This window comes from Ursus americanus, chromosome 21 (genome assembly GCF_024610735.1).
Source record: "Ursus americanus isolate L20-20 chromosome 21, mUrsAme1.1.p, whole genome shotgun sequence".
NCBI classification, from domain to species: domain Eukaryota; kingdom Metazoa; phylum Chordata; class Mammalia; order Carnivora; family Ursidae; genus Ursus; species Ursus americanus.
In genome coordinates this window covers 54,520,764-54,536,634 of record NC_142147.1, presented here as the reverse complement: position 1 = coordinate 54,536,634, position 15,871 = coordinate 54,520,764, and the positions used below count along the sequence as shown (strand labels likewise).

At 39.4% G+C, this 15,871-nt stretch overlaps 1 protein-coding gene across 1 annotated transcript in view; it reads left to right on the top strand.

Annotated features, from left to right (window-relative positions):
- Window positions 1-15,651, top strand: part of LOC123787006 (uncharacterized) — a 29,308-nt gene extending 13,657 nt beyond the window's left edge. Inside the window, exon 4 of the mRNA XM_045789438.2 lies at window positions 9,998-15,651. Coding sequence (XP_045645394.2) covers window positions 9,998-11,892 — 1,895 coding nt within the window. The 3' untranslated portion in view covers window positions 11,893-15,651. The remainder of the gene's footprint in view (window positions 1-9,997) is intronic.
- The last annotated feature ends 220 nt before the right edge of the window (window positions 15,652-15,871 follow it).

The window sequence follows — 15,871 nt, the reverse complement described above, 5'->3', positions numbered from 1 at the left end:
TTATGGTCTTATGGTAAAATCGTCGAATACAGCATTATAGTGAGAATGCTATATTCAGTCCCATTTTAGTATATAACATGTATTAATGTCCGTATGCATTTCATGACTTACTTGATCAAATATTTACATAAGTTCTAATTCACTTTAATTTGGATCATTTTTGTTGAGGAATGTGAACAAAAGTGTATTTGGGGACAGGGTGCCTGGGTAGCACAGTCGTTAAGTGTCTGCCTTCGGCTCAGGGCGTGATCCCGGCGTTCTGGGATCAAGCCCCGCATCAGGCTCCTCTGCTGGGAGCCTGGTTCTCCCTCTCCCACTCCCCCTGCTTGTGTTGCCTCTCTCGCTGGCTGTCTCTCTGTCAAATAAATAAATAAAATCTTAAAAAAAAATGTGTATTTGGGGTGATCCCAGGAAGCTCAAGGAGGTATTGAGAGAAAGGAGAGATGGAAGAGGAGGAAGCCAAGACAGACTCTGTTAGAGTCAGATTCATTTACGAATAAAGAAAATGTGTGTTGTGTGTTCATGTGTCACAACAGTAACATGACCACAAGCATGGGTATTTCTAAGAGTGACTCATCTGTGGGTAACTCAGGATTGACTTGTGACTTAGTTCCTGCAGAGGCCGTCAAATTTAGCCTGTGTCAGAATCACCAGGAGCGCTTGTAAATCTTGGATTGCTGTGCCTATCCCCACATTATCATGTCAGTGGTTCTAGGGTGTAACCACCCAAATTTCCTTTCCTATATGTTCTCAGGTGCCTGTGTAGGGAACAGATGTTGAGAACCCATGTGTGGGGACACATTTAGAGGTGTGTTCTTCAGGAAGGGTATTAGCCTGTGTAAAATGTAGTCAGATACACAAGTGTGTAGTCCTGGTTCTCCAGGTGAAAGTGGACTCGTGTGTGCTGGGCCTTTCCTGTGTTTTTATATGTGATGCCTGATCTCTGTGTCTTGTTCTTAGTAGTCAACCAAAGAGCCATGCAGGCCACGTACGTGTGTTTTGGGGTGGAATTTTCACTTTGAAATCTCACAGAGGATGTTCTGTGTACAGATTTCTGGGTGAATCATTGAGTGTCAAAGAGGAAAGAGAATCCAATCATACGTCACTTGTTGTTTCCTGACTTGTTAATTTTAGCCATTCCGACTGGTGTGAGGTGGTATCTCACTGAGGCTTTGATTTACATTTCCCTGATGGTGAGTGATGTTGAGTATTTTTTCATGTCTCTGGGGGCCATTTGTAGGTCTTCTTTGAAGAAATGTTTGTTTATGTCTTCCGCCCATTTCTTGACTGGAATATTTGTTTTTTGGGCTTTGAGTTTGAGAAGTTCTTCATCAATTTTGGATAGTAGCCCTTTATCTGATACGTCATTTGCAAATATCTTCTATTATGTTGGTTGTCTTGATTTTGTTGACTGTTCCCTTTGCTGTGCAAAAGCTTTTTATATGATGAAGACCCAATAGTTGATTTTTGCCTGTTTCCCTTGCCTTTGGAGACATGTCTATCAAGAAGTTGCTGTGGCCGAGGTCATAAAGGTTGCTGCCTGTGTTCTCCTCTAGGATTTTGATGGATTCCTGTCTCACATTTAGGTCTTTCATCCATTTTGATTCTACTTTTGTGTATGGTGTAAGGAAATGGTCCAGTTTCATTCTTCTGTATGTGGCTGTCCAATTTTCCCAGCACCATTTGTTGAAGAGACTGCCTTTTTTCTATTGGATATTCTTTCCTGCTTTGTCGATGATTGGTTGACCATACAGTTGAGGTTGCATTTCTGGTTTCTCTATCCTGTTCCATTGTTCTATGTGTCTGTTTTTGTGCCAATACCCTACTGTCTTGATAATTATAGCTTTGTAATACAGCTTGAAGTCCGGAACTGTGATGCCTCCAGTTTTGCTTTTCTTTTTCAACACTCCTTTGGCTATTTGGGGTCTTTTTAGGATTATTTGCTCCAGCCCTGTGAAAAAAGTCGATGGTATTTTGATAGGGATTGCATTGAATATGTAGATTGCTCTAGGTAGCATAGTTTTGTTTTTGTTTTTGTTTTTGTTTTAAGATTTTATTTCTCTGACAGAGAGAGATACAGCGAGAGAGGGAACACAAGCGGGGGGAGTGGGAGAGGGAGAAGCAGTCTTCCCGCTGAGCAGGGAGCCCAATGCAGGGCTTGATCCCAGGACCCTGCAATCATGACCTGAGCTGAAGGCAGACGCCTAACGACTGAGCCACCCAGGCGCCCCTAGGTAGCATAGATATTTTAACAAAATTTGTTCTTCTAATCCATGAGCATGGAATGTTTTTTCATTTCTTTGTGTCTTCCTCAATTTCTTTCATAAGTATTCTATAGTTTGCTGAGTACAGATCCTTTGCCTCTTTGGTTGGTTTTATTCCTCAGTATCTTATTGTTGTGGGTGCAGTTGTAAATGGGATCAACTGCTTAATTTGTCTTTCTTCTGTCTCCTTGTTAGTGTATAGGAATGCAACTGATTTCTGTACATTGATTTTATATCCTGCCACTTTGCTGAATCCCTGTATGAGTTCCAGCAATTTTGCCATGGTGTCTTTTGGGTTTTCCGCATAGAGTATCATGTCGTCTGCAAAGAGTGAGAGTTTGAATTCTTTTTTGCCAATTCAGATGCCTTTTATTTCTTTTTGTTGTCTGATTGCTGAGGCTAGGACTTCTAGTAATATGTTGAACATCAGTGGTGAGAATGGCCATCCCTGCTGTGTTCCTGACCTTAGAAGAAAAGGTCTAAGTTTTTCCCCGCTGAGAATGGTATTGGCTGTGGGCTTTTCATACATGGCTTTTATGACATTGAGGTATGTTCCCTCTATCCCTACACTATGAAGAAGGGAGGCTGTACTACGTGAAGTTTATCTGGTCCAGTGTGTCATTCAAAGCCCTTATTTCCTGGTTGATCCTCTGCTTAGATGATCTGTCTATTTCGGTGAGGAGGGTGTTAAAGTCCCCTACTATTATTGTATTATTGTTGATGTGTTTCTTTAATTTTGTTATTAATTGGCTTGTATAATTGGCTGCTCCCATGTTAGGGACATAAATATTTACAATTTTCAGATCTTCTTGTTGGATAGATCTTCCTGTTTAATTATGATATAGTGTCCTTCCCCATCTCTTATTACAATCTTTGGTTTAAATCTACTTTGTCTGATAATAAGGATTGCCACCCCATCTTTCTTTTGATGTCCATTACCATGATAAATGGTTTTCCAACCCCTCACTTTCAATCTGGAGGTGTCTTTGGGTCTAAAATGACAGCCTATTGATGGGTCTTGCTTTTTTATCCAATCTGATACCCTGTGTCTTTTGATTGGGGCATTTAGCCCACTTACATTCAGAGTAACTAATGAAAGATACGAACTTACTGCCTTTGTATTACCTGTAAGGTGACTTTGTCTGTATATTGTCTCTCTTCCTTTCTGGTCTATGTTACTTTTGGGTTCTCTCTTTGCTTAGAGGATCTCTTTCAATATTTCTTGTAGGATGGTTTGGTGATCACAGATACTTTTAGTTTCTGTTTGTCCTGGAAGCTTTTTATCACTCCTTCTATTTTGAATGACATCCTAGTTGAATTAAGTATTCTTGGCTGCCTGTTTTTCTTATTTAGCACCCTGAATATATCATGCCAGTCCTTTCTGGCCTGCCAGTTCTCTGTGGATCTACCAATCTAATGTTTCTACCCTTTTAGGGTACAGACCTCTTATCCTGAGCTGCTCTCCAGATTTTCTCTTTGTTTTTGAGAATTGCCAGTTTCAGTATTATGTGTCGCGGTGTTGATCTATTTTTATTGATTTTGAGGGGTTTCTCTGAGCCTCCTGGACTTTGATGTCTCTTTCCTTTCCCAGATTAGGGAAGTTCTCTGCTATAATTTGCTCCAATATATCTTCTGTCCCTCTGGCTCTTTCCTCTTCTAGGATCCCAGTTATTCTCTATGGGTTACATTTTCTCTATGTGTTATGGATAGATGCTTTGAACGTTTTTATTCTAATTGTCTTTCCATTGATGTTGGTATATAAAAAAGCTTTGGAGTATAGTGATAGTTTCTTGCCCTTGGGTAGAGGACAGCTTTATTTATTGTACAGGAAAATGTATATCTCCTTCCATGGCAAAAGTTCAGGCAGATATGCTAGATGTTCTTTTAAGATATTGGGGTTTCCTATGCTCAGGATCTCACAGATGTGGCACAGACCCACTGCATGTGTGGCATCTACCCATAGGAATTGTGGGTGGGAGGCTGGCAACTGAAATTAGGTGATGAAGATGTTGATGATGTTTGCTTTGTCATGAGCAGTGGCCTTTGGTCTTTACTCTAGGAGTCTTCTGTCTTCGGCCAGCAGCGGAAAATTGTTAGAGACCAACTTGTTACATTATAGAATGTGTGTAATCTTGGAATTTTTATAGTTCTTAAGTTTATTCATGGACTTTTTTCAAAACAAAATAGACATTCATGGGGGCGACTGGGTGGTGCAGTCGTTAAGCGTCTGCCTTCCGCTCAGGGCTTGATCCCAGCATTCTGGGATCAAGTCCCACATCAGGCTCCTCCGCTGGGAGCCTGCTTGTTCCTCTCCCACTTCCCCTGCTTTTGTTCCTTCTCTTGCTGGCTGTCTCTCTCTGTCAAATAAATAAATAAAATCTTAAAAAAAAAAAAAAAGACATTCATGGGTGTGTTTTGTCTTTTGTTTGTTCATTTGTTTTGTTGTTTAGTTGTACATATTAGTGAAATCATATGGAATTTGTCTCTGTTTGTCTGACATATTTCACATAGCATAATACCTTCTAGGTCTGTCCACATTGTAACAAATAGCAAGAAACAACAGCAACAAAAAAGCAGAAACAGACCCATAAATGCAGTGAACAACCTGCTGGTTACCAGAGTGAAGCCCAATGGTAGGATGGGCAAAATAGGTAAAGAGTAATGGGAGGTACAGAGGTTTAGTTATGGAATTAATAAGTCATGGGGATAAAAGATCTAGCATAGGGAAGATACTCAGTGCTATTATAATAGCATCGTATGGTGACAGTAGCTCACTTGTGAGAACATACTAGAAACTATAGAGTTGTGAAATCACTGTTGTACACCTCAATTGATGTAATATTGTATGTCATATATATATATATATATATATATATATATATATATATAGTCAGTTATACTTTAATAGAAAACAAAATAGAGGGACGCCTGGGTGACTCAGTCGGTTAAGCACCTGCCTTCAGCTGAGGTCATGATCCCAGGGTCCTGGGATTGAGTCCCATATCAGGCTTCTTGCTCCATGGGGAAGCTGCTTCTCTCTTTGCCTGCCACTCTCCTGCTTTTGTGGTCACTCTCTTTCTGTCTCTGACAAATAAATAAAATCTTAAAAAAAAAAAAAAAAGAAGAAGAAGAAGAAGAAGAAGAAAACAAAATAGGCACAGATATGCATACATGTGTAGGTTGACCTACTTTGTTAAGAAGTTGCATGTAAAGAAAGCTAACCTACTTTCCAAATGCAGCTAATCCTAGGTATTCATAGTAGGATATAGAGTTAGGATAGCAAATTTCTATGTAACACAATGGAGAAAATAAATTGTGGAGAGAGGAGAAGATATAGGAGAGAGGAAAATGTGCCCAGCAGGGTGGAGAAGTGAATGGGACATAGAAGAGCGTGGAGTCCTCAAAGGCTGAGCAGCCCAGGAGATACAAGGAATAACAGTAATTTCTATGAGAGTTTCTTCAGTTGTTTTCCGTGCAATGTGTTCTGTCTTATCTCTCACCGTTAAAGTGTATGTAATAATGGCCACATGTCTCATGAAGGCTTCTCTGTATAAGTGGATTCTTTTAGGGATACTGGAAAATGCAACTGATTTTTCTGCCCATGTTCATTTTAGGCAAAGTTAGTTTTTAGAAGGAAGTCAGAGATGCAAACTGAAGAGATCCCGTACCCTGAAGAAGTGGGCATTAGTAAAAGTATGGGGACAACCTCATATTTTTAAAGGCTGTGGAATCTGTGAGGTCCAGGCCAAGAAATCCAGCATTGAACCAGGACCAGATTGTTCCTACATTACTTGTCAAAGTTGTCAGAGTGGGAATTATTTCCACGAATATGTTTGGCATGGTGACAGGAAGGAGGAGAAATAAAAAGAGGCGCAGAGAGGAGTGGCTGGTCCTCTTCACCACGCAGGGGCGACGTTAGCTTGAATGCAAAGTGAAGGGAGGGAAGGACTCCAGGCCCACCTATTTGGTCCTCTTCCCTATGTTGAGGAACCCTTTGAAACTGTTCATCTTCTCTGATGCAGACCTGGAATTTTGTGTGGAGCGTACATTCTCAAGGTTTGGCTGCCCAGAACTAGTCGTGTGCTTCAGATTAAAGAAGTATTTTTTGTTTTTGTTTTTAACTATACTTAGTACTCTTCTTTGAACCGAAGCTGGATTCCATTCAGCCTGGAATCAGTCTCTTGGTTCCCATGTGAAGTGTGCCTCTTCCTTCTATTTTCCCACCACCTAGAAAGAAATCAGTTTCTATCATTGTTTGGTTAAACCTTAGAGATAAACGAGGTAAGGGAGCCGTCGACTCAGCCCTGGTCTTATATGACCTTTGCCTGTTCGTCTTCCACTTGACTAATCAATACATTTGTACAGAGAGGTTCCTTGCTATGGGCACTCAGGAAAGAACAGAACATCATCCTTGAGAGAAAAAAATAGAACATAGGACTTTCTATGAAAACTCCCAGTCCATTGTTGTTGCAGGGGAGAAATCCCACAGTGGAGAAGATTACTAAGTGAGACAGGGCTCCTGCAGGAAATAAGAGTTCCAGAATTCTTTTTTTTTTTTTTTTTTTTTAAGATTTATTTATTTATTTGGGAAAGAGGGAGATAGCACGAGCAGTGGTGGGGCAGGATGGGGAGCAGAGGGAGAGTGATAGATAATCTAAACCAGACTCCACAGTGAGTGCAGAGTCCCACTCAGGGCTCAGTCTCATGACCCTGACATCACGACCTGAGCCAGAACCAAGAGCTGGACACTCAGGCAACTCTGCCACCCAGGCACCCTCGTTCCACAAGTCTTGTCCATCAGTTAACCTCCCATATCAGGGTCTCTGGACCAAGCCTGTGTGTTTGAGCTGATCAGAATGCAAAGAGGACCCTGTGAAAGCCTATGATTACACACAAAACAAGCTTAAATACACTACTGCCAATTACAGTGTATAGGTCCTACATGTGGCTTGATATTTGAATAAAATGGATGTTTTCATGTTTACATTTAGATTATGATTTCCTTAGCTGTTGTTCTGGGCATTTATTTTACAGCACTTACTATGCTTCCTTTGAAGAACGTTAGGTACCTGACACCAATGTGACCCATTACAGGTTCCTGTGCTTCATTTCCTCTATCCTGTATGTCAGATTCCTCCACTCTAAGATTAATAATTTTTCTTACTGGTCATTACATACCTTGGGAGGATTTATTGAAAGATGTGCATTAATCATCTCATTTAATCTGGAAACTCCCTTCTCTGTTTCACTTTGTTTGTTGTCTCCTTTGGAAAATGAAGGCTCTCTCCTGTGTTTCCTGGAGATAGCGGTGTTTGAAGTGGAGATTAAAAGTCAGTCAGCATAGGTCCTCCAAGTTTCCATTCTATTACACACTCATGTCACAGACCAGCTCTTCCTTAGCATTTCTCTGTTGCTCTGTAGAAGGAAAGCATGCATCACATATGTTCCACTGCCTTAAAATTGTAAAATACAACTTGGCACAAAGGTAAATGAGCAAAAACTTTGAATACTATAAGAGACTCACAAAAAATAGGTATTTCATTTATATCATTGTGTGTTTGTCTCTGTGGTGTGTTTCTGAGACACAAAACCCTTCATCCACAAATAGATTTATAAGTTTTATGCCCCTGAAGACATTTCTTAGATTCAAGGACAATAAAAATTGGGGGTCTTTCATTTTTATTCTTTTTAATTAAATTTGTAATTTTTTCTCTGTTACCTTTTATCCTCACCTCTTTTAGTTGATATGTTTTGTGATCTGATCATGTTTGCATTCCCATTGTCACTTTGAATCCTGCTCTTCGTAGCTTTTATATTTGCCTCTGTATCAGTGCTCTGTGTGTCCCTCCTAGACCTATTCAATGTCACACAGTCTGGGGTAAAACTCACCCTCCACTATCACTGAAGTTTTGGCAAGATTTTTATTGAAAGATGAGGAACAGAGGCGCCTGGGTAGCGCAGTTGGGGCGCCTGGGTAGCGCAGTCCTTAAGCGTCTGCCTTTGGCTCAGGGCGTGATCCCGGCGTTCCGGGATCGAGTCCCACATCAGGCTCCTCCGCTGGGAGCCTGCTTCTTCCTCTCCCACTCCCCGGCTGTGTTCCCTCTCTCTCTGGCTGCCTCTCTGTCAAATAAATAAAAAAAAAAAAGAAAAAGAAAAAAGAAAGATGAAGAACAATTCTGTTTTCATAGGTTACTGTGGATTCATGCATGAATGTATGAAAAACTCTTAGAATGGTATATAGTGGGTAGTAAATGTTCAAGAAGAATTATTGTTTCTGTTCGTGGTGTTAGAAGTTGTAATTTCCACAATATTTTTTTTTTAATTTCAAAGTCGTCCATGATTTCCTCTATTTTTTTTTATTTTTGGAATTTAATAGTGTGGCTCTTGAACTAAGATGTTGGCATGACTTGCAAGCTCATGAGAAATGTGGAGACTCAGACCCCACTTAGAAATTCTGATCAGAACATGAATTTTAATAAGATCTTCAGGTCATTGTCATACACATTAACACTAGAGAGGTAGACCTCTAGCTCACCTCTGCTTTTCCATCATTCTATCCCTGTCTTTATGTTTGTGGTACATTATTTTGGTAACAATGGCTGTATGGTATTCTTTAAATCAGTAAGTGTGATACCACAAACATACTCTTTTCAAGATTGTTCTGGGTGTTATCCTGTGACATCCATATGAATGTTAGGATGGTTTTGATCTTTCTGCCAAAAATGGCGTTGTGATTCTGATAAGAGATTGCATTAGTTCAAAGGTTATGTTATTGTTTATTCTGATTTCTATTTTATTTATTTCCATTTTTTCTAATTCCTTCCTCTACTAAATTTCAGCTCTGTGTCTTCTTTTTCTAGTTCCTTGTAGTATAATGTTAATTTTACTTTATTTCAAAATTTTCCTTTTTTTTATAGATTTTATTTATTTGAGAGAGAGTGAGAGAGAGAATGAGCAGGGAGAGTGTCAGAGGGAAAGAGAAAAGCAGACTCCCCACTGAGCAGGAGCCAGATGTGGGGCTCCATCCCAGGATGCTGGGATCATGACCTGAGCCAAAGGCAGAGGCCCAACCGACTGAGCCACCCAGGCGACCCTGAATTTTTTCTTAACTCAAGGATTAGATCGTTAAAAAATGGAAAAGTGAAACTCTAGGAGGGAAAATTTGCAGAAATAGACAATAAAAGTGATATCCAATAAATAAAATAGCATAGAAATTAGATTATGGATTCTTCAGTGTTTTCTATACATCATGTCATCTGTGAACAGAAATAGTTTCTCTTTTCCTTTTTCAGTTGGATTACTTTTATATATTTTTTCTTGTCTAATTGTTCTGACTATAAAATCCACTACTATGTTGAATCGAAGGGGTGAAGTCACTTCAGTACCTTATTTCTGATCATACAGAAGGCTTCAGTCTTTTACTATTTGAGTATATTAGATTTCAGCTTTTTTTTTTTTTTTTAAGATTTTATTTATTTATTTGACAGAGATAGAGACAGCCAGCGAGAGAGGGAACACAAGCAGGGGGAGTGGGAGAGGAAGAAGCAGGCTCATAGCAGAGGAGCCTGATGTGGGGCTCGATCCCAGAACGCCGGGATCACGCCCTGAGCTGAAGGCAGACGCTTAACGACTGAGCCACCCAGGCGCCCCATCCATATTAGAAGTTTTTATTATTTTCATCTGAGAGTATTAAGTGGAATGATTTTACTTATCTCTTATTCGTTCTCTTTCAGCTATATCTTCAAATGGCACCCAGAGTTTCCTGCCAACATTGTGCATAGAAGCTTCTTTCCAAAATGTGGCAGTGCGTAGATATAAACATACTGCCCTTGAGAATTTACACTTCATGGTGGACTGTAACGATGATGGGGAGAGTGAAGAACATCAAATATATCATGGAGGACATATCCAAACTGAGACAACTGCGCATAATATGAATCTCACTGCCCAAAATGGTGAAGGATATAAAACATTTTGGAAAACATCCCTTCTTAAGTCTGCTACTTCTGCAAAGCAGTGTGTTTCTATATACAAGGGCTCAAATCAAATGATTAAACATACTTATTTGCAGAACGAAAAGTTGGAAAATCTGGAAAGTTGCCTAGTCCGTGCTGAAAATAATTATTTGAACCATTTTGAAAGTAGGATTGGATTGACCTTTGAGTCAAATATTTCTGAAAATCAGAAATTTAAAAATGAAGAACAAAGTGCTGAGTGGGATTCATTTGAGAGGTCCTTCACGGAGGAGTTAACACTACAAAATTACCAGGGTGTTTTCAGTGAAAACAGAATTGCTCAATGCAGTGAATCTGAGGAAAAATTTAACCAGGGTTCAAATGTTAATACATGTCTGAGGACTCATTTTCCAGAGAACCATTATGAATATGATAAATGTGTGGAAGTCTTTTATCAAAGCTCTAACCTGATTATACATAATAGTCTCCCTATGGAAGAGAATCATTATGAATATAATGAATGTGAGAAAGCTCTTAACCAGTCCTCCAATGTTGGTGATTATCAGAGTATTCATGTGGGAAAAGACTCCTACAGATGTTATAAACCTGGGAATATGTTCAGTCAGTCATCAAGACTAAATATACATAACACAATGGGTACTGAACAAAAAAGTTACATTTGTAAGGAATGTGGCAAAGCCTTTGACTGGCACTCAACACTGTGTCAACATCAGCCAATGTATATTGGAGGAAAAGCTTACAAATATGAAGAATGTGGCAAGGTTTTTATCCACCACTCACACTTTACTCAACATGACAGAATTCGTACTGGAGAGAAAATCTACCAGTGTAAAGAATGTGGCAAGTGCTTTAACCATCACTCAAATCTTAGTCGACATTACAGAATTCATACTGGAGAGAAACCTTACCAATGTAAAGAATGTGGCATGGCCTTTAACCAGCACTCAGTGCTTACTCGACATCACAGAATTCATACCGGTGAGAAACCTTACCAATGTAAAGAATGTGGCAAGGCCTTCAACCAGCACTCAAACCTCACTCAACATCACAGAATTCATACTAGAGAGAAACCTTATCAATGTAAAGAATGTGGCCAGGTCTTTAACCATCACTCAAGCCTTACTCAACATCACAGAATTCATAGTGGAGAGAAACCTTATCAATGTAAAGAATGTGGCCAGTCCTTTAACCAGCACTCAAACCTTACCCGACATCACAGAATTCATACTGGAGAGAAACCTTACCAATGTAAAGAATGTGGCAAGGCCTTTAACCAGCACTCAAAGCTTACTGAACATCACAGAATTCATACTGGAGAGAAACCGTTCATATGTACAGAATGTGGTCAAGCCTTTAACCGTCACTCACATCTTACTCGACATCACAGAATTCATACTGGAGAGAAACCTTACCAATGTAAAGAATGCGGCAAGGCATTTAACCAGCACTCAAAGCTTACTGAACATCATAGAATTCATACTGGAGAGAAACCTTACATATGCAAAGAATGTGGCAAGGCCTTTAACCGACACTCACATCTGACTCGACATCACAGAATTCATTTTGGACAGAAACCTTACATATGTAAGGAATGTGGCCATGCCTTTATCCAGCACTCACACCTGAGTCAACATCACAGAATTCATACTTGAGGGAAACCTTACCAAAGGAAAGAATGTGGGAAGGCCTTTAATTACTGTTCAACCTTTACTCATTATCACAGAATTCATAGTGGAGCAAACAATTTTAAAGAATGTGAGAAAACTTTTAAGGACTACTCACCCCGTACCTCCACATCAGAGATTTCGTAGTGGAGAGTAACCATAAAATTGTAAAGAATGTGGAAAGCGATGCAAATTCTTGATCTGAGAAAGTATATTGGAGCAGATTTTGAAATATGAAGAATTTTGCAAGCCCTTTACTCAGAGATCACATTTCATTCAACATCACAGAATTCATACTGGGGAAGAACTCATAAATGTAAAGAACATGGGCAAGCTTTTAGAACTGCTCAACCCTTTTCAGCATCTCAGAGTTTATACCGAGGAGAAAGACTACTAAGGTAAAGAGTGTTGCAAGCCTCTAGCTGGAACTCACGACTTACTCAACATCATAGCTGTCATACAGCATAGACAAATATAAAATGTAGAGAAAGTTGCAGTGCCTTTAACTGGAATTCAATCTATACTCAGTATCCCAAAATGCACACTAGATTCCACACCCTACAAACTTAATGAGTGAGGAAAGACTTCAGTTTAAATATTCACTGTAGCAAACACCAGAGCGTGCATAAAGGTAAGTTACTTGAAAGATGTAAATATTTAGAAATGTATGTGAGTAAACATCAAATGTCAATAAATATCACAGCAATCAAATAGAAAGCAGTACATGAGTCAATCTATTTAGACATTACATCAAAATACTCATTGTAAGAACTAATACAAAGTTAAACACTTAGAAAATGTATATGCTGTTATGGTTCAAAAGAACAAGTGGATGGATTTTTGCATAGGTATAATTAATTTCAATATGTCCTTGTTTTTGTTTTTGATTTTGTTGTTGTTTTGGGTTTGTTTGGGGTTTTTTTTTGTTGTTGTTGTGGTTCATTGACCCTATCTGGGATTTGTGACTGGCAAATATTAATGTATTTGTACTCTCAAATCACTTCAGAAAATTCTTTTCTTCCTAGTGGGTTTGTGAAAGTATGTGGCTGATTGTTGTTGCATCAAAGATATGAGATGCCCTTCTTCATTAGGTGGGACTCCTGCATATCTAATTGTCCATAGAAGAGGAAGGACAATATAATATATGAAGAAAATCTAAACGGAGATGCTATTTGTGGTTATAACATTTATGTCAGTTATGATCAAAGAAGTATTCAGAACATCATTATTCTCCATCTATTAAAACTAAAGAACTTCCAGGATATTATAAATAAAATATTTTACCATCTGGTCTTTGCGAAAGGAGAGGTGCCAGTCCAGTAAAGTACTGATGTATCTTCATATTAGCTATAGTTAGAGGTAGAGAATGTCAGGTGATGTGCTTGAAATGAAGAAATCCTCAAAGATACAAAAAGAGGATAACTCTTTCCTAAAATGGCATAGGATTATACAAACACAATTTTTAAGAAGTCTCTCATGCCTGAAAACAATGGAAATCACTATTCCCACACCTTGATATCAGCACACCAATGCTTTTTGATGCTTGTATTCTGTATTTCCAAAAAGGATTATAGAGTGGATTTGAAATGTATAACTTAGTCTGTGTGTGAACGTAATATATTTTAATTAATAAAACATAATGATTTTTAACGTGTTATCATGGATGAGTAATGAGTGAAGTGTTATCCCACCATCAGTGTTAACCTATCTCATTTTATATAAGATTGTCGGCAGCTGACCAGTTCTATCACTTATTCAGTAATCAGGTGGAAGAACTTACCTAGGAATCCATTTCTCAGTGGCCTTAAAGTTTAAATGATGTCTGATTATTTTCCCCCTTGTTTATCTATTGTATCATTTTCTCCTCTTTGGGACTAGTAGGATATTATAATGGCCATATTACAGATTATATGGGGGTCTTATTGACTAATTAGCTCAAGTCCTCCATGATACTGCTATTCGGCATCCATTTTGTGTAGACAATATTTTGCGTAGCCCTGGGACTCTAAAGTACCGTACCAAGGCCCCTAATACAGTTAGGTGCCCCACTTCATACGTGGGGGTGTTGTTTTGATGTTTCTGTGAAGTAAAGATATAACAGTGCTTGGTGTATAATAAAGACGCATAAGTAGGAGAAGTATATTCCAATAGGAGTGATACTGTAGCCTCAAGTAAGGGATAGAAAATACAGACGATGAAGAATTGGCATGAATTCTGCATGTGGAGGAGGACGCCTGTCCCAGGTTGCACAACTGACTCTCTGGATTTAGAAAAGTAACTTCTACTTGTTTATTGTCCTAGGTATCTCCAGATCTCCAGTTCTGTTTATCCTTATTTTTATTTCCGGTTACATAGGCATCACAGACATTCGTCTTTGCCCGTGTTGTGGCAAGAGTGTCCTCAGTAAAGGCTTAATTGAGATGAGAAGGATACAAAGCCAATGCGTATAAATTCAGACATTTAGCCCTGGGTTGTGGGATGTGAATGTAAGTGATACATGATGATGGCACCAAACTTCACAAAACGAGTGAAGAACTCGTTCTATTGTGGGGAGGGAACCGGAGGCGACTCCCTCGAGCCACTCCAAAGGCACAGGCAGCTCTTGGTGGTGTCTTCTGGTGCATACATGTAATGGGCATAAGGAATTGGCAAATGTGGGTTTCTGGGGAGTAGGGAAGTTCTACTTTATCTTCATGATTTAATTGAATTCCTTTGTGTTAGGGAGGACCAGATCAGTGGTGGATGGAATAGGGGGAGTTGGATGATGCAAACATTGGGGGCGTAGCTTAAAAATGTCACATGGCAGCGTGGCTGTTGGAGATGAAGCCTTCTGGACACTGTAATAGACGGGATCAGCAAGGTGTGTGCTGTGTTTGCACAAAGTGCTAGTGTCCCAGGTGTATAACCCCAACATAGGTTAGATCCACTGTAGGTGGGTGACATTTCAGGGAAGGTGATCCACTTCTGTGCGGGACCTTCTTCCCTTTACTGAGAGCCATGATGAGTACAGTCCCACACTCTGGCTCTGGCTGTGCCATGGATTTGTTGGAGGAGTGAGTCAACAGTCAGTGGCAGTGAGCATTTCTGCTTCAAACAGTCTGGCCCAAATGTTCACTGACTGAGAAATGAATAAAGAAGACATGAGATATATATAATGGAACATTATTCAGCCATAAAAAGAATTCAGTCTTGGGCTCCTGGGTAGCGCAGTCGTTAAGCGTCTGCCTTCGGCTCAGGGCGTGATCCCGGCGTTCCAGGATCGAGCCCCACATCAGGCTCCTCCGCTGGGAGTCTGCTTCTTCCTCTCCCACTTCCCCTGCTATGTTCCCTCTCTCGCTGGCTGTCTCTCTGTCACATAAATAAAAATAAAATCTTAAAAAAAAAAAAAGAATTCAGTCTTTCTATTTGGAATGACACGGTGGGAGCTAGAGTGTATTATGCTAAGTGAATGAAATCAGAGAAGAAGAAATACTGTAGGATTTCATTCATGAGGACTATAAGAAACAAAGGGGAAAAAAGAAGACTGGCAAATCATGAGAGACTCTTAACTATAGAGAAGAAACTGATGGATACCAGTGTGGAGCTGGATTGGGGGATGGGTTAAGTAAGTGATGGGAATGAAGATGTGCATTTTTTTGTTGTTGAGAACTGGGTGTTGTATGGAACTGTACAATAACTATCGTACACGCGGAACTAATTACATTGTATGTTTAGTAACTGGAATTTAAATAAAACCTTTTAAAAATGTTTTGTTTTTTACAGATGTAAGAAAACTTTCTCTTAACTGACTTGCAGCTGTGGCAGAAAATATACCTTTGTATACCAATGTAAGATTTATTTTTTTTCTCCATTCCCGATTCCTCCAGAATTCAGGAAGTCTCAGTAACTGTTCTTACAATTTTTATGCCAATATATGTATTTGCATAATTTCAATAAGAATCTTTTCTCATTGTGGTAAGAGACGGTC